General features: G+C 51.0%; 1 protein-coding gene across 1 annotated transcript in view; it reads right to left on the reverse strand.

Moving 5' to 3' along the window:
- trpm3 (transient receptor potential cation channel, subfamily M, member 3) overlaps positions 1-21,092 on the reverse strand; it is a 174,336-nt gene that overhangs the window by 15,350 nt on the left and 137,894 nt on the right. The window contains exons 20-22 of the mRNA XM_085992384.1: positions 18,071-18,199; positions 16,028-16,279; positions 14,625-14,799 (exon numbers count right to left, since the gene is read on the reverse strand). Of these exons, the coding sequence (XP_085848510.1) occupies positions 14,625-14,799; positions 16,028-16,279; positions 18,071-18,199 (556 nt within the window). The remainder of the gene's footprint in view (positions 1-14,624; positions 14,800-16,027; positions 16,280-18,070; positions 18,200-21,092) is intronic.

Genomic DNA, 21,092 nt, shown 5'->3' on the forward strand with positions numbered 1-21,092 from the left:
GTGATGGTGACCATGAAACTACCAGATTGTTGTGAAAACCCATCTGGTTCACTAATGTCATTTAGGGAAGGAAATCTGTTGTCCTTACCTGCTCTGGCCTATATGTGACTCCAGACCCACAGCAATGTGGTTGACTTTTAACTGCCCTCTGAAATGGCCTAGCAACCCACTCAGTTGTGCTCACCACCACCTTCTCAAGGGCAATTAGGGATGGCCAATAAATGCTGGTCTTGCCAGCGACACCCACATCTCGTGAATGAATCATTTTTAAAAAGCGTAGAATAGTGGGTTTCACTATTAAGGGGAACGCGAAAATATGTTTGCTGTGCTTCTAAACATATGAAATTGATGGGCAGGAAAAGACCAGCTGGTCCATCGAGCCTGCCCCACATTCTTGATGGCTGGACCATCATGACTGGATACTTCTTTCCTCCTCTCCTGCCCCTCGCCCCGCAGTCATGTAATCTCCTGGGAGAGGCAAGAAGAAACCCTAGGGCCAACAAGGGAATAAAATACTCTGGAAAATTCCTCTCCAATCCCCTCAGGCGATCAAAATCAGTCCAGGAGATCACATGGAAATTAAATGTCGTTGAACAAATGTACTCATTAACTATGGGCAAAATTGATGGAAATTGTAATGAAATGCAGCATATTTAAGAAAGGAAGGAGACAGAAACCAGGCAACTATCGACCAGTTAGCCTTAGATCTGTCATTAGGAAAATGCTGGAGTCCATCATTAAGGAAGTGGTAGCAGGACATTTAGAAAATCATAATATAGTCAAGCATAGTCAGCATGGTTTTATGAAAGGGAAATCATGTTTTTGCTGGAGTTCTTTGAGGATGTAACGAGCAGGGTGGATAAAGGGGAACCAGTAGATGTCATGTATTTGGATTTCCAGAAGGCATTCGATAAGGTGCCACATACTACACAAGATAAGAGCTCACGGGGTTGGGGGTAATATATTAGCTTGGATAGAGGATTGGCTAACTAACAGAAAACAGAGAGTCGGGATAAATGGGTCATTTTCAGGTTGGCAAACTGTAACTAGTGGGGTGCCGCAGGGATCAGTGCTGGGGCCTCAACTACTTACAATCTACATTAATGACTTGGATGAAGGGACCGAGTGTAATGTAGCCAAATTTGCTGCTGATACAAAGATAGGTGGGAAAGCAAATTGTGTGGAGGATGCAAAGAATCTCCAAAGGGATAGAGATAGGCTAAGTGAGTGGGCAGGAATCTGGCAGATGGAGGATAATGTGGGAAAATGCGAGGTTATCCACTTTGGTAAGAAAAATAAAAAAGCAAATTATTATTTAAATGGGGATAGATTACAAAATGCTGAGGTACAGAGGGATCTGGGGGTCCTTGTACATGAATCACAAAAAGTTAGCAGGCAGGGAGAGCAAGTAATTAGGAAGGTTAATGGAGTGTTGGCCTTTATTGCAAAGGGAATGGAGTATAAAAGTAGGGATGTCTTGCTACAACTGTACAGGGCATTGATGAGACCACACCTGGAGTACTGCGTACAGTTTTGGTCTCCTTATTTAAGGAAGGATATACTTGCATTGGAGGCAGTTCACAGAAGGTTCACGAGGTTGATTCTGGAAATGAAAGGGTTGTCTTGTGAAGTAAGGTTGAGCAGGTTGGACCTATACTCATTGGAGTTTAGAAGAATGAGAGGGGATCTTATTGAAACATATAGAGGTAAAAATTTGGTAGCGCCCCCGCGGCCGATTTTCCCAGGTAGCGCCCCGAGAGGGAGAAGGGGCGCTACTGGAAGATTCCCACGTCCCTGTTGGGGCGCTGGGAGCCAATATCGCGGCACTACGTGCCACAGTACCGCAGGCCTTCCTCCCCTTCTTAAAGGGGAGATGCCTGGCGCAGTGCGTCCCGGTGCCCAGCTGGGCCACCAGGGATTGGGAGTGCCGGCAAACGAGCCCAGCACTCAAGGAGAGCAGCCGGCATCCTGCAGGGGACCTCACAGGGGCCGGGGACAGCAATGGGGGCAGGTGCTGGCAGGTGGCCAGCAACAAAAATGGCTGCCCGCCACCTCCCCTTTAACTAGCACCGGAGAGGAATTCCACGCAGGCCCAGAGCTCAACTGCCGGCGCGCTAGGTAAGTGTAGGTCGGGGGCTTGCACCCACGGGAAGCCCCCGACCCGAATTTCTGGGCCAATAAATGAAGAGAAAGGGGGAGAAATTGGGTGTGTAGCGCCACCTATTAGCGCCTAAAGAGGGCAGTCAGTGGCTGTAGCGCCACTGGCCACGCCTCCCGCGATATTCAGCGGGGGCGCTAATGGTGGCGTTAGCCTGTTGCGCTGCGCCGCCACCGATGATGTCATCGGTGTGCACAGCGCCCCATTAGCGCCCCGATCGCGATATTTGGTAGCAAACGCCGCTGGAGCGCCGTTTGCTACCCACGCCCAGTTCACGGGGCCTTGCTGTGCCGGCAGTGGCGCAAGTTAAGGTGGAGGTGCGGGGCGGCCGCCTTTTTCGGCGGCCGCCTGCCAGCACCTCCGTCCCCGGCCTCCTGACCCCCCCCACCCCCCCGCGGCATTGCTGGCTGTTTCCCGAGAGCCCGGCACTTCTCCTCGGTGCTGGGCTCTTTTGCCGGCACTCGCGATCGGGGATCGCGCTGTTGCAGGCCCCTCCCCCTTAACAATGGGAGGAAGGCCTGCAGTACCGCAGCGTGTGGCGCTGCGGCACGTTGCGCTGCGATATTCAGTTTCAGCGCCCTAGGAGGGACGCGGAGCGCCTCGAGCCTCGCCCCGTCTCCCTCTAGGGGCGCTGAAACTGAATTTCTGACGTTCGTTAATGCTCCGAACGCTGCGCAAAAATCAGTGCCCAGGCGAACTTGGCGCCTCAACCCAATTTCTAGGCCAAACTGTTTCCAATGGCTGAAGGGGCGATAACCAGAGAGCACGGATTTAAGGTGACTGGCAAAAGAACCAGAGGCGACATGAGGAAAAACTTTTTTACATAGCCAGTGGTTAGGATTTGGAATGCACTGCCTGATAGGGGGTGGATACAGATTCAATAATAGCCTTCAGAAGGGAATTGGATAAATACTTGAAGGAGAAAAAATTGCAGCGATATGGGGAAAGAGCGGAGGAGTGGGACTAACTGGATTGCTCTTCGAAAGAGCCGACGCAGTTGATGGGCCAAAAGACCTCCTGTGCTGTACTATTCTATGAATCTATGATATATGTCCAAGTCGTGATGGCATGTGTGACTTTGAGGGGAACTTGGAGGTAGTGGTGTTCCCATGCTCCTGCTGCCCTCGTGGAGGTTGCAGGTTTGGGAGGTGCTGCTGAAGAAGCCTTGGCGAATTGCTGCAGTGCATCCTGTAGAAATGGCATGTAGAAGCAAGGGCCCTGAATATCGTTGGGAGGGAGGGATGTTGCAGTCCGGCGTGAACGCTGGGATGTACTCGTCCATTGCCTCCATCACTGATTCTACTGAGGTTCACAGGGTTAGGGGGAAGGCACCACAGGGACAGGCCCTTTATGGGTCGGTAAGATGCAGCCATCACCTTCTAATATTTTTAAATAAATTCTCCCCTCGCTTGTGGGGGTTCAGGTTCCGGTTGCAGCCGGGACCACACATGGTGGGCCCCATTTTTGTTGGTGTCAGGGTTGCCAACCCTCCAGGATTGCCCTGGAGTCTCCAGGAATTGAAAATTAATCTCCAGGACACTGCTGGGAGCAAAACACCCAGGGAGAATAATCATAAGGGCATTAAAACAACATTTATTTTTGAACATTTTGAACAGTTACAAATAAATTGGAAACATGATAAAAAGGCTGTTTGACTGACAGTCAAGCACCGTCCACGCAGGTAATTAAGAGGCAGTCTGCCTTCCAATTGGGTGTGGAAAGGCTGCGAGGATTGATGTGCCAGACGACCAATGGCGGGAGCGTGGGGGCGGGGCAGGGCGGTTGGAGGTCATGTGATGAAACCTCCAGGGATACGTCCAACCAGAGTTGGCAACACTAGCTGCCGTACCTCTGCCATCTCTATGGCTGGAGCCTGACTGGAGGGCAGGACCTCCTTCCTCTCTCAGGGAGATCCCCACACACCAATAGTTACCCCTCAACCAACAGCACTAAAAAACAGAGTATCTGGTCATTATTACAATGCTGTTTGTGGGAGCTTGCTGTGCGCAAATTGGCTGCTGTGTTTCCTACATTACAACAGTGACTCCAGTACTTTATTGGCTGTAAAGCGCTTTGTGCATCCTTAGGTCGTGAAAGGGGGCGAGAGTGCTGTCACTGACCCACAGCTAACACATTAAAGTATAAAATGTGTTACATTTGCATTCAATTATTCAGAACAGAGATAGCTCCCAGTTAGCTAAGTGCATTTTCTAGTCTTGCCTCTCAGCACAGTTTTTGGATCCAAATTCAAAATCATATTCCAAAGTGTTTCATGAAGTAGGATAACAAGAATGGAGAAACGTAAAAGTGATTCAACCAACCTAAATAATGATGAGCTGTTCACTGGATGAAAATGGAGTCCAACATGCTGACAGTTCACAGTGCAGGGAAGGAGCAAAATAATAAAGGGGGGGGAAAAGATCAAAAATTAAAAAGGGACAGAGAACTTCAAAATATACAAGAAAGGCAAAAGAAAAAGATACGGCGCAATGTGAATAAATGCCAGGTTCAACAAGTAAATAACTAACAAGTTTGCATTTCTGTACAGTAAACCACTTGTTAATCGGTTAGTAACATAAGCCCTAGTTTTGACCCTCCACAGAACAGGAGGAGGCCCTTCAGCCCCTCAAGCCTGTTCCACCATTCAATTAGATCATGGCTGATCTGTATCTTAGCTCCATCTACCTACCGGCCTTGGTTCCGTAACCCTTAATAGCCTCGCCTAACAAAAATCTATCGATCTCAGTTTTGAAATTTTCAATTGACCCCCAGCCTCAATAGCTTTTTGGGGGGGAGAGTTCCAGATTTCCACCACCCTTTGTGTGAAGAAGTGCTTCCTGACATCACTTCTGAACGACCTAGCTCTAATTTTAAGGTTGTTCTGGATTCCCCGCAATCAGAGGAAATAGTTTCTTTCTATCTACCCTATCCAATCCTACAATAGAAACATACAAGATAGGAGCAGGAGTAGGCCATTTGGCCCCTCGAGCCTGTTCCGCCATTTAATGATCAAATCATCTTAACCACCTCAATTAGATCACGCCTTATTCTTCTAAAGTCAAGCGAATATAAATCTAGTCTATGCAACCTGTTCTCATAATTTAATCCTTTTAGCTCCGGTATCATTCTGTGCAGAAATGGAGTGCTGGGGGTGGGGGATTAAAATTGAGTTTGAGACCTTACTGCCCCGTGCCTTAACCATTTATGCTGGTCGCCACATACTGTACTTCCACTGGGTTATAAAGGATAAAATAAAAAGTACTATTTATTGCCAGACATCATCCTTGTTTCCAAATCTCTCCATGGCCACATCCCTCCCTATCTCTGTAATCTCCTCCAGCTCTACAACCCTCCGAGATATCTGCGCTCCTCCAATTCTGGCCGCCTGAGCATCCCTGATTTTAATTGCCCCACCATTGGCGGCCGTGCCTTCAGCTGCCTGGACCCTAAACTCTGGAATTCCCTCCCTAAGCCTCTCCACCACTTTCTCCTCCTTTAAGATGTTCCTTAAAACCTACCGCGCCTGTCCTTATATCTCCTTATGTGGCTCGGTGTCAAATTTTGTTTGATAACGCTCCTGTGAAACGCCTTGGGACATTTTACTACGTTAAAGGTGCTATATAAATGCAAGATGTTGTCCTAGTGTGTCACTTGTAGATGTCACTAGCTTTAAACATGAATCTGACTCATTCCATTCATGGAATCTGATAGTGGAATAGCTCACAAGAAAAGAGATAAAAACTACCTAATTCGGGCAGTAACTTTTGAAATGTAGATTCAGAATTCAGATTTTTTGTTGTTGAGTTCACTCATGGTCACCCAAACTCACTCACGGTCACTCATGGTCACCCACGGTCACCCAAACTCACTCACTGTCACTCATGGTCAGCCACGCTCATTCACGGTCACTCACGGTCACTCACACTCACCCACGGTGACCCAAACACACTCACGGTCACCCAAACTCACTCACACTCACTCACGGTCACCACACTCACTCACACTCACTCGCGGTCACCCATGCTCACTCACGGTCACCCACACTCACTCACACTCACTCACGGTCACCCACACTCACTCACGCTCACTCACACTCACCCACATTCACTCATGGTCACTAGCTGTCACTCACGGTCACTCACACTCACTCACGGTCACCCACACTCACACTCACCCACACTCACTCATGGTCATCCACACTCACTCACACTCACCCACACTCACTCATGGTCAGCCATACTCACTGACGGTCACCCACACTCACTCACACTCACTCACACACACCCACACTCACTCACGGTCACTCACACTCGCCGGCACTCACTCACACTCACCCACACTCACTCACGGTCACCCACACACACCCACACTCACTCACACTCACTCACGGTCACTCACGGTCACCCACACTCACTCGCACTCACCCACACTCACCCACACTCACTCACACTCACTCACTCACGGTCACTCACACCCACACTCACTCACACTCACTCACACCCACACTCACCCACACTCACTCATGGTCACTCGCTGTCACTCACGGTCACCCACACTCACTCACACACACCCACACACACTCACGGTCACTCACACTCACCCACACTCACTCATGGTCACTCACACTCACCCACACTCACTCACGGTCACTCAAACTCACTCAAACTCACCCACACTCACTCACCCACACTCACCCACACTCAACCGCACTCACCCACGGTCACCCACGGTCACTCACACTCACTCGCGGTCACTCACACTCACTCACACTCACCCACACTCACTCGCGGTCACTCACACTCACTCACACTCACCCACATTCACTCATACTCACTCATACTCACCCACATGCACCCACACTCACTCACTCACATTCTCTCACACCCACACACACTCAGCCACGGTCACCAACACTCGCTCACACTCACCCACACTCACTTACACTTACCTACACTCACCCACACTCACTTACACTTACCTACACTCACTCACACTCACCCACACTCACTCACACTCACTTACACTCACCCATACTCACCCTCACGCACTCACGGTCTCCCACACTCACTCACACTCACCCTCACGCACTCACGGTCTCCCACGCTCACTCACACTCACCCACACACACACTCACGGTCACCCACACTCACTCACGGTCACCCACACTCACTCACGGTCACCCACACTCACTCACGGTCACCCACACTCACTCACACTCACCCACGGTCACCCACACTCACTCACACTCACCCACACTCACTCACACTCACTCACACTCACTCACACTCACCCACACTCACCCACACTAACCTACACTCACTCACACTCACCCTCATACTCACGGTCACCCACACTCACCCACACTCACTCACGTTCACTCTCACTCACTCACGCTCACTCACACTCACCCACGCTCACTCACACTCACTCACACTCACCCACACTCACCCACACTCACCCACACTCACCCACACACACTCATGGTCACTCACACTTACCCGCACTCACCCACACTCACTCACACTCACCCACACTCACCCACGGTCACCCACACACACCCACACACACCCACACTCACTCGCACTCACTCACGCTCACTCACACTCACTCACACTCACTCACACTCACCCACACTCACTCATGGTCACTCACACTCACCCACACTCACCCACACTCACCCACGGTCACCCACACATACCCACACTCACTCGCACTCACCCACACTCACCCACACTCACTCACACCCACACTCACTCACACTCACTCACGGTCACCCACATTTACCCACACTCACTCACACTCACCCACACTCACTCACACTCACCCACACTCACCCACACTCACTCACACTCACTCACGGTCACTCACACCCACACTCACCCACACTCACTCATGGTCACTCGCTGTCACTCACGGTCACCCACACTCACTCACACACACCCACACACACGGTCACTCACACTCATGGTCACTCACACTCACCCATACTCATTCATGGTCACTCAAACTCACTCAAACTCACCCACACTCACTCACACTCCCTCACCCACACTCACCACGGTCACTCACACTCACTCGCGGTCATTCACACTCACCCACACTCACCCACACTCACCCACACTCACTCACACTCACTTACACTTACCTACACTCACCCACACTCACTCACACTTACCTACACTCACCCACACTCACCCACACTCACTCACACTCACCCACACTCACTTACACTCACCCATACTCACCCTCACGCACTCACGGTCTCCCACACTCACTCACACTCACCCTCACTCACTCATGGTCACCCACACTCACCCACGCTCACTCACACTCACCCACACTCACTCACACTCACCCACACTCACTCACGGTCACCCACACTCACTCACACTCACCCACGGTCACCCACACTCACTCACACTCACCCACGGTCACCCACACTCACTCACACTCACCCACACTCATTCACACTCACCCACACTCACTCACACTAACCTACACTCACTCACACTCACCCTCACACTCACGGTCACCCACACTCACTCACGCTCACTATCACTCACTCACGCTCACTCACACTCACTCACGCTCACTCACGCTCACTCACACTCGCCCACTCACACTCACTCACACTCACCCACACTCGCCGACTCACACTCACCCACTCTCACTCACACTCACTCACGGACACCCACACTCACTCACCCTCACCCACACTCACTCAGTCCCGCTCACTCACGGCCACTCACACTCAACCACATTCACTCACACTCACTCACACTCACCCACACTCACTCACAATCACCCATACTCACTCACAGTCACCCACACTCATTCACCGTCACCCACACTCATTCACCGTCACCCACACTCATTCACCATCACTCACGCTCACTCACGGTCACTCACGCTCCCTCACGCTGACCCACGCTCACCCATGCTCACCGACTCTCACTCACGGTCACCCACACTCACTCACACTCACTCACGGTCACTCACCCTCACCCACACTCACTCACGCTCACTCACGGCCACCCACACTCACCCACATTCACTCACACTCACTCACGGTCACTCACGCACACCCAAGCTCACTCACACTCACTCACGGTCACCCACACGAAATCACACTCAGTCACGCTCACTCACGGTCACCCACACTCACTCACGGTCACCCACACTCACTCACGCTCACTCAGGGTCACCCACACTCTCTCACACTCACCCACACTCACTCACGGTAGCCCACACTCGCTCACACTCACCCACCCACACTCGCTCACACTCGCTCACACTCACCCACACTCACTCACGGTCACCCATACTCACCCACGTTCACTCGCGGTCACTCACACTCACCCACACTCATTCACTCACTCTCACTCACTCACACCCACACACACTCACCCACGGTCACCCACACTCACTCACACTCACCCACACTTACCCTTACCTACGCTCACCCACACTCACCCTCATACATTCACAGTTGCCCACACTCACTCACACTCACTCACGGTCACTCACCGTCACCCACGGTCACTCACCGTCACCCACGGTCACTCACACTCACCCACACTCACTCATGGTCACTCACACTCACCCACACTCACCCATACTCATTCACGGTCACTCAAACTCACTCAAACTCACCCACACTCACTCACACTCACTCACACTCACTCACCCACACTCACCACGGTCACTCACACTCACCCACACTCACTCGCGGTCATTCACACTCACTCACACTCACCCACACTCACCCACACTCACTCACACTCACTTACACTTACCTACACTCATCCACACTCACTCACACTCACTTACACTTACCTACACTCACCCACACTCACCCACACTCACTTACACTCACCCATACTCACCCTCACGCACTCACGGTCTCCCACACTCACTCACACTCACCCACACTCACTCATGGTCACCCACACTCACCCACGCTCACTCACACTCACCCACACTCACTCACACTCACCCACACTCACTCACGGTCACCCACACTCACTCACACTCACCCACGGTCACCTACACTCACCCACACTCACTCACACTCACTCACACTCACCCACGGTCACCCACGGTCACTCACACTCACCCACACTCACTCACACTAACCTACACTCACTCACACTCACCCTCACACTCACGGTCACCCACACTCACTCACGCTCACTCACGCTCACTCACGCTCACTCACACTCGCCCACTCACACTCACCGACTCACACTCACCCACTCTCACTCACACTCACTCACGGACACCCACACTCACTCACCCTCACCCACACTCACTCAGTCCCGCTCACTCACGGCCACCCACACTCAACCACATTCACTCACACTCACTCACACTCACCCACACTCACTCACAATCACCCATACTCACTCACCGTCACCCACACTCATTCACCGTCACCCACACTCATTCACCATCACTCACGCTCACTCACGGTCACTCACGCTCACTCACGCTGACCCATGCTCACCGACTCTCACTCACGGTCACCCACACTCACCCACACTCACTCACACTCACGGTCACTCACCCTCACCCACACTCACTCACGCTCACTCACGGCCACCCACACTCACCCACATTCACTCACACTCACTCACGGTCACTCACGCACACCCAAGCTCACTCACACTCACTCACGGTCACCCACACGAAATCACACTCAGTCACGCTCACCCACACTCACTCACGGTCACCCACACTCACTCACGCTCACTCAGGGTCACCCACACTCTCTCACACTCACCCACACTCACTCACGGTAGCCCACACTCGCTCACACTCACCCACACTCGCTCACACTCACCCACACTCACTCACGGTCACCCATACTCACCCACGTTCACTCGCGGTCACTCGCTGTCACTCACACTCACCCACACTCATTCACTCACTCGCACTCACTCACACCCACACACACTCACCCACGGTCACCCACACTCACTCACACTCACCCACACTTACCCTTACCTACGCTCACCCACACTCACCCTCATACATTCACAGTTGCCCACACTCACTCACACTCACTCACGGTCACTCACCGTCACCCACACTCACTCACACTCACCCACGGTCACCCACACTCAACCAGACTCACCCACACTCACCCACACACACTCACCCACAATCACCCACACTCACTCACACTCACACCCACACACTCACCCACAATCACTCACGGTCACCCACACTCATCCACACTCACCCACTCTCACTCATGTTCACCCACACTCACTCACACTCACTCACGGTCACTCACACTCACCCACGCTCACTCGCACTCACTCATGCTCACTCACACTCAGTCCCACACTCACCCACGGTCACCCACGCTCACTCACGGTCACTCACGGTCACTCACGCTCACTCACGGTCACCCACGCTCATTCACGGTCACCCACGCTCACTCACGCTCACTCACGCTCACCCACTCTCACCCACACTCACCCACACTCACCCACACTCACCCACACTCACTCACACTCACTCACGCTCACCCACGCTCACTCACGCTCACTCAGGGTCACCCACACTCTCCCACACTCACCCACACTCACCCACACTCACCCACACTCACCCACACTCACTCACACTCACTCACACTCACCCACGCTCACTCACGCTCACTCAGGGTCACCCACACTCTCTCACACTCACCCACACTCACCCACACTAACTCACGCTCACTCAGGGTCACCCACACTCTCTCACATTCACCCACACTCACCCACACTCACTCACACTCACCCATGCTCACTCACGCTCACTCAGGGTCACCCACACTCTCTCACACTCACCCACACTCACCCACACTCACCCACGCTCACCCACGCTCACTCAGGGTCACCCACACTCTCTCACATTCACCCACACTCATCCACACTCACCCACACTCACCCACACTCACTCACACTCACCCACACTCACTCACGGTCACCCACACTCACTCACGGTCACCCACACTCACACACACTCACTCACACTCACCCACACTTACCAACACTCACTCACGGTCACCCACACTCACCCACACTCACTCACGCTCACTCAAGGTCACCCACACTCACTCTCGGTCACCCATACTCACCCACGCACACTCACGGTTATTTGCGGTCACTCACGGTCATCCACGCTCACCCACGGTCAGCTATGGTCACCCACACGTACTCACGGTCACCTATGGTCACCCACACTTACTCATGGTCACTAATGGTCACCCACACTCACCCACGTTCACTCGCGGTCACTTGCAGTCACTTGCAGTCACTCGCAGTCACTCGCAGTCACTCGCGGTCACTCGCGGTCACTCGCGGTCACTCGCGGTCACTCGCGGTCACTCGCGGTCACCCACACTCACCCACACTCACCCACGGTCACCCACGGTCACCCACACTCACTTACACTCACTCACACACTCACGGTCTCCTACACTCACTCACACTAACCCACGCTCACTCACGGTCACCCACACTTACCCACGCTCACTCACACTCACCCATACTCACTCATGGTCACCCACACTCACCCAGTCACTCACACTCACCTACACTCACTCACACTCACCCACGCTCACTCACGGTATCCCACACTCACTCACACTCACTCACACTCACCCACACTCACCCACACTCACCCACGGTCACCCACACTCACCCACACTAACCCACACTCACCCAAACTCACCCACGGTCACCCACACTCACTCACACTCACCCACACTCACCCACACTCACTCACACTAACCCACACTCACCCACGGTCACCCACACTCACCCACACTCACCCAAACTCACCCACGGTCACCCACACTCACTCACACTCACCCACACTCACCCACACTCACTCACACTAACCCACACTAACCCACACTCACCCACATTCACTCACGGTCATCCACACTCACCCACACTCACTCACGCTCACCGACTCTCACTCACGGTCACTCACCCACACTCACCCACACTCAGTCCCGCTCACTCACACTCACTCACACTCACCCACACTCACTCACACTCACCCACAGTCGCCCACACTCACTCACACTCACCCACACTCACCCACGGTCACCCACACTCACTCACGGTCACCCACACTCACTCACGGTCACCCACACTCACTCACGGTCACCCACACTCACTCACGCTGACCCACACTCACCCACACTCACTCACGCTCACCGACTCTCACTCACACTCACTCACACTCACCCACACTCACTCACACACACTCACGCACATTCACCCACACTCACCCACACTCAGTCCCGCTCACTCACACTCACTCACATTCACTCCCACACTCACCCACACTCACTCACACACTCCCACACTCACCCACACTCACTCACACTCATTCACGGTCACCCACGGTCACTCACGCTCACTCACGGCCACCCAGACTCACTCACACTCCCACACTCACTCCCACACTCACCCACACTCACTCACACTCACCCACACTCACCCACACTCACTCACACTCATTCACGGTCACTCACGCTCATTCACGGTCACCCACGCTCACTCACGGTCACCCACGCTCACTCACACACACTCACGCACATTCACCCACACTCACCCACACTCAGTCCCGCTCACTCACACTCACTCACATTCACTCACACTCACTCACACACTCCCACACTCACCCACACTCACTCACACACTCCCACACTCACCCACACTCACACACTCATTCACGGTCACCCACGGTCACTCACGCTCACTCACGGCCACCCAGACTCACTCACACTCCCACACTCACTCACGCACTCCCACACTCACCCACACTCACTCACACTCACCCACACTCACCCACACTCACTCACACTCACTCACACTCATTCACGGTCACTCACGCTCATTCACGGTCACCCACGCTCACTCACGGTCACTCACGCTCACTCACGGTCACTCACGCTCACCCAAATTCACTCACGCTGACCCACACTCACCCACACTCACTCACGGTCACCCACACTCACCCACACTCACTCAGGGTCACCCACACTCACTCACACTCACTCACGCTCACTCAGGGTCACCCACACTCACCCACACTCACTCACGCTCACCCACACTCACCCAGGGTCACTCACGGTCACCCACACTCACTCACGGTCACCCACACTCACCCACACTCACTGCCGCTCATTCACGGTCACCCACACTCACTCACACTCACCCACACTCACTCACGCTCACTCAAGGTCACCCACACTCACTCTCGGCCACCCATACTCACCCACACGCACTCGCGGTTACTTGCGGTCACTCACGGTCATCCATGCTCACCCACGGTCACCTATGGTCACCCACACTCACTCACGCTCACCCACATTCACTCACAGTCACCTGCAGTCACCCACTATCACGCACGCACATTCACGGTCACCGGCGCTCACAGAGGGTCACCCACGGGCACTCACGGTCAATTTGGTCGGCAAACACTTCTCCATAGATCATCCAATAGGGCATGTAGAAAATGTTTCTCGCCAGCCGCCAGGAAGGATCTTCATTGGGGTGAAGAATCGCTTGTCTTGCCACTCCGAAGCTCATTAAAATCACCAGCATGATGATCACAAAATACATCATGTCGATCATCTGTGAGGAGCAGAGTGAAAAAAGAAGACAGGGTTAGTAATCTAGGAATATAGGAACAGGAGGAGGCCATTCAGCCCCTCGAGCCTGTTCTGCCATTCAATTAGACCATTGCTGATCTGTATCTACCTTGGTTCTGTTGTAACCCGTAATGCCCTCGCTGAACAGAAATCTATCAATCTCGGTTTTGAAATTTTTAATTGACCCTCAGCCTCAACAGCTTTTTGGGGGAAGAGAGTTCCAGATTTCCACTAGCCTTTGTGTGAAGAAGTGCTTCCTGACATCACCCCTGAACGGCCCAGCTCTAATTTTAAGGTTCTGCCCCCTTGTTCTGGACTCCCCCCACCAGAGGAAATAGTTTCTCTCTCTCTACCCTATCAAATCCTTTAATCATCTTAAACACCTCAATTAGATCACCCCTTAATCTTCTATACTTGAGGGAATACAAGCCTAGTCTATGCAACCTGTCCTCGTAATTTAACCCTTTTAGTCCCGGTTTCATTCTGGTGAATCTGCGCTGCACCCCCTCCAAGGCCAATATATCCTTCCTGAGGTGCATGAATGGTTAAAACAGTCAACAAAACTTAATAACATGGCTTTATTTTATATAGTGGTGCTTGAAGTAAGGACACAATGACTATCTATTTATAAGCAAATTAGGATCGGTGAAGGTTTTTCAAGTTTCATGCATTTACATTGAATCACATAGAATCTACAGTGTGGAAACGGGCCATTTGGCCCAACAGGTTTGTGCCGGTGTTTATGCTCCACATGAGCCTCCTCCCACCCCTCTTCATCTCACCCTATCAGCATATCCTTCTATTCCTTTCTCCCTCGTGTTTATCTAGCTTCCCCTTAAATGTATCTATACTATTCGCCTCAGCCACTCCCTGTGGTGGCGAGTTCCACATTCTCACCACTCTCTGGGTAAAGAAGTTTCTCCTGAATTCTTTATTGGATTTATTAGTGACTACCTTATATTCCTAACCTCTAGTTTTGGTCTCCCCCCACAAGTGGAAACATCCTCTCTACGTCTATTCTATCAAACCCCCTTCATAATCTTAAAGACCTCTATCAGGTCACCCCTCAGCCTTCTCTTTTCTAGAGAAAAGAGCCCCAGCCTGTTCAGTCTTTCCTGATAGTTATAACCTCTCAGTTCTGGTATCATCATTTGTGTCTCGAGCTGAATTTAAATACAGAGACGACTGATTAAGTAGCTTATTCATCTTACCATTTTTCCAATCATCATGACATAAGGCCCCAGATACTTGTTGACCCCGAAGATGTCTAATAGGCGAATGTACCAGTAAATAATGTCAACGCAGTAGATGACTCGGCCATAGCTCATGAATGGCTGCTCCTGCAGCCGTAGTACCAACCCAACAGAAAAAAGCAGGATAGCCATGAGATCGGTGATATTCCAGTATTCCTGCAGCCAGACCTTCACCTTCTGCAACAGTTTTCCAGGCTCTGACATCAGGATCTGTTCAAGTCAAATTACTGTATCAATTCAATGGAAATAACCAAAGGAGTAAATAATGGTGTTCTGGTTGGGCAGCACTAAGCTGTATCGGAGTTCTACGGAGTAAGAGCATGCAGGTTTGCTCCCAGGCCTTAGCCATTCATGGGCTGACCATCGGTGATGGGGGGAGTGGAAGTGGAGAGGCAGGAGAGAGTGAATCAAGGCACGTCAACATACAGCCAGTTCAAGAATAAAAGTGTCAGAGGGTTGATTCCAGCCATGGCCAGGGGATAACACAAAGGGGAATGGAAGAATAATCATTCAAAAATAGGCTCAAATTAAAAAAGAAAGTGCCTGGAAATATTGATATTATATACTTGTCTGTTCTGGAAGCTCCTGTACATCAGGCTTGTTTGATAACAATTAGGAGACACTACCACAGACTACAGACAAATCCATAGTGGTTTAATGAGCGTTTCTGATACAATCTCCCAATTACTGTGCTTTTGATGAAATTTTCAGGTTGGCAATAATTGGAGAGGTGCTACTACTTATGTTATTATTACTGCCAATTCTAGCTTCTAGAACATCCCCGATTTCCATCGCTCCACCATTAGCAGCCGTGCCTTCAGCTGCCTGGGCCCCAAGTTCTTGAATTCACTCCCCAAACCTCTCCACCTCTCTCTCCTCCTTTAAGGCGCTCCTTAGAACCTACCTCTTTGACCAAGCTTTTGGTCATCTGCCCTAACATCTCTTTATGTGGCTCAGTGCCAAATTTTGTTTTTGATAACGCTCCTGTGAGGTGCCTTGGGACATTTTACTAGGTTAAAGGCGCTATATAAATGTAAATTGCTGTTGTTGTTGTTAAATTCATTTTCCACTTGCCTGTAACTGCACAATGAACTACCACTGGTTTTCTAATTGCCAAGTCTTGGTAACAGGGAGCTACCGCTAAGGGCTCAGCGATGGTGGCTCTAACTGGCTAGCAAAAGTGGTGACAGTGACATAATACTACCAGCCCCGCTGGCCCTCTTTGTTTATGCATTCAAGTCAGCCAGAAGTTGGTCTTCCCTTTGCCCCCACTTAGAAACTCAGCTTCCTGATTCCTTAGATTCTCTGTGGGACAAGGCTCCAGGGATCGATAATGTCAACTCACCAGGAACACCGCTCCTTAGGAAACTGTCCATGTCTGCGTTCAGATGAACTGACCTTGCCTGATATGGCAAAGCTTAGCTCATTCACACATTTCAGTGGCACTCCTGAGATTTCCACTCCCTGCTCCCATCGAAATGAGCCGTAATTAGGCATAAAAAAGAATTTTGTGAATGATGCACTGGAGACAGTAGGTTCTCATCCTTGTGTTCCAATCACTCCATGGCCTCACACCTCCCTATCTCTGTGACCTCCTCCAGCCCTACCACCCTCCGATATCTCTGCACTCCTCCAATTTTGGCCTCTTGAGCATCCCCGATTTTCTTCGCCCCACCATTGGCGGCCGTGCCTTAAACTGCCTGGGCCCTAAGCTCTGGAATTCCCTCCCTAAACCTCTCCACCTCTCTCTCTCCCCCTTTTAAGACGCTCCTTAAACCCTACCACTTTAATCAAGCTTTTGGTCACCTGTCCTAATATCTCCTTATGTGGCTTTGTGTCAAATTTTTTGTCTGGTAACAGTCCTGTGAAGCACCTTGAGACGTTTTACTATGTTAAAGGCGCAATATAAATGCAAAGTGTTGTTGACAGTAGATACAGGCTCATGACAAGCTCAGCAACAACCAGAACATACTTTATTTTCTGCTTTTAGGAATAACTTACCTCTCGCATCTTCTCTATACCAAGCGTGAAGATATAAGAGATGACTATCCACTCCTGCACAGATGGCCACCGCTCCATCTTCACCAAAACAATGTAGTTAAAAAGCATCAGGTAGCCAAAGTACGCCAGCTGTTTGACAGGAAGCACACTATATTATATCAACAACATTGGCAAAAGGTTGGCTGACATCTAGGCAATCTAACTGACATTAAGGTATTGGTAATTAGGAGGAAGGGGGGCACATCCCGATATAAGTATCAGGGTGCACTCGGCTGAAACTTGCCAGAGATTGCAGGGTCAAGGGTCGGTGGGCCCATGAGAAGCATTCCTTTGGTGGGCTGGGGTCACATCTGCACCCCTCCACCCTCCTCTCAAAGGTGCAAAAAAAAAAGAAAGAACGAGAGGGAGGGGCAAGAAAAGATAAGATAGCAAAAGAGAGTAAAAAAAGAAGGAAGGAAAAAAAGAAACACAGGAACAGGAGGAAGCCATTCAGCCTCTTGAGCAAGTTGTACCATTCAATGAGATCATGGCTGATCTGTAACCTATTTCTCCAGCTTTCCCCAGCATATGTCGCAGCTCATGCTCTGCAGTCTCCTGACTCTTACTCCTGCAATTCCTATTTTCCTCTGCTCCGCCATTAGTGGCACTACCTTTCGTCAGATTGGTTCAACTCTCTGGGATTCTCTCGCCAAACCCTTCCACCTTTGCTACTCCTCTTCATGCCTATAAAAGCTTCTTCAAAAATGATCTTTTAAAATGTGCTTTTGGTCACCTTTCCTAACTCTTCCACTGCGTCGTGGCATCTGCTTCTCCTCTGCAAAGTGTCTTGGGACATTAAAGGGACTACTTAAATGCAGGTTGTGTTGTAGTTATGTAGTTATTGATAGCTGGGATGAACTGAAAAAATGAAGAATTCTGCATATGGGCCCGAGCTGATTCTAGCAGTAGAGGGTGGTGTAGGGGTTGGCGGGTGTGGCGCGTGCGCCCAGTCAGTTATGCCCCTGACTGTTGGTGAGCGGTTCGAATCGCTCCCACGCCCCTGGGTTCTAGACACCGGACTTAGGTACAGGCGGCGATACAGAAAACTCGAGTAGACAAGTGGTTTGGATGTAAGAAAACCAAGATTTTATTAAACAGAAAATAAAACAGTCTTATGAGAAGTCACTAGTATAAAAATACAGGCAAATTACAAAATAACTATATACTTATACAGGGAATGGGGAACACACGGCACATCGAGGGAAAAACAATTACTTTAACAATCCCCTTATCCTTATCCCACCCACTATACCTAACTAGATTAAGCTATGAGGGGCCAGAATTCATGCTCACCAATCCAAAACAAAGCCAACTGTTTGACGAATGCAGATTTTGAGATTTGGTTTCCTGTCCTCTTAGGTACCCCGTCGCCACGTGGTCTTCAGGGGCACGGTGCTGGAGCTGCTGCTGCGACACACCTTCTTCTCCTCCGCTGCCGTCGTCGACTCGTCGCGATGGGTTCTCCTCTTCTTCTCCCTTGGGCGGTCGTCGGCGGTGACGTTACGTCAATGAGATGATTAGCAGTTTTTACTGCTTAGATTTTACTACCCAAGCATCAAACGCCAGTATATTTATCGTGGCGTGGACACCTGCGTTACAGTGTTCAACAAGGGGCTTGCCAGCTTAATTGCGGGGTCCGCCCAACCAAATTCGTCTCACTGTCCTCAGATACTTTCTTCCCCGAGCGTCAGCTTATAACTCGGCGCTCGGGTTTTTAATTAATACGTCTTCTGCTGCCCTTCTCTGCTCTTTGGCGGGTCTACCTTACTCTTCATCTCGATTCGTCTTGTCTTGTTCGGTTACCATACAAGCCCTGGGCTGCCCACTCAGTTTCGTCTCGCCCCTCTTTGCAGCCTGGGTGTCCTGGATGACTAGGGACTCGGGTCTCGTTCCCCTCCCCTGCAATTGGTATGGATGTCCTTAGTTGTTGAAACTCTGCTATGGGGAGCGAGGAGAGAACCCGCCACGAGGCCAGGGCACGAGTACAGGCAGCCCAAGAGGCCAGAGCCACGAGAGTAGGAGCAAGGGCAAGAGCAAGAGAGCAAGAGAGAGATTGCTACCCGGGACCTGCAGTTATACTCCTCTCGATAGCCCCTTATCTGCACGCCAAATCAGGTTAGTTCATTGTTTTAATTTTGGCGGGCTGTTTTAAATGATTATAGCAATCTAAGTTAACTGGATTTAGATGGCCGTTTATCGCACCTAATGGCCTGGTGTCTGGACTGTATTGTTATTAATGCAGCCTTGATGGCTTCCATAAGCTGTTTCTGATTATTTATGCAGACAACATGATGGCCTCAAGTATAGGCCTAACTGGTTTTGATCTGTCTATGATCTGGCTTAATGCATATTCAATGTTTGCTGTCTGTTTTACAAAACACAAAGTCCCATTTCACAGAAACTGCATTTTAGGTTTCGATTTCCCCAAAAGCTGCTTGTGCTGCCACAGAATCCAAGCTTTTAAAATCTTGCAGGCTTTTGGTCACGAGGTGCGGACGCCATCTTTTAGGTACCCTTTTTAAAATGTCCATGCAGGGTCCCTTTTATTAATAACCTTGGGAGAATGTGGGAATTTTGCGAATCCTACAGGTGGTACTGCCCAATCTATAAAGTCATGTCATTTTTTGATCAGGCTACTAAAAAGGGTTACAAACCCGTGAACTCTACCACTTAGAAAGGACAACGGCAGCAGGCGCATGGGAGCACCGTCAGCTCCACGTTCCCCTCCAAGTCACACACACCATCCTGACTTGGAAATATATCGCCGTTCCTTCATCATCACTGGGTCAAAATCCTGGAACTCCCTCCCTAACAGCACTGTGGGAGTACCTTCTCCACATGGACTGCAGCGGTTCAAGAAGGCGGCTCACCGCCACCACCTTCTCAAGGGCAATTAGGGATGGGCAATAAATGCCGTCCTTGTCAGCGACGCCCACACCCAGAGAATGAATTTTTAAAAAATCTGGTGAGCTAGTTAGTAACT

Source organism: Somniosus microcephalus, chromosome 1 (genome assembly GCF_052327205.1).
Source record: "Somniosus microcephalus isolate GS21.2 chromosome 1, FLI_Smic_1.0, whole genome shotgun sequence".
In the NCBI taxonomy this organism is placed as follows: Eukaryota; Metazoa; Chordata; class Chondrichthyes; order Squaliformes; family Somniosidae; genus Somniosus; species Somniosus microcephalus.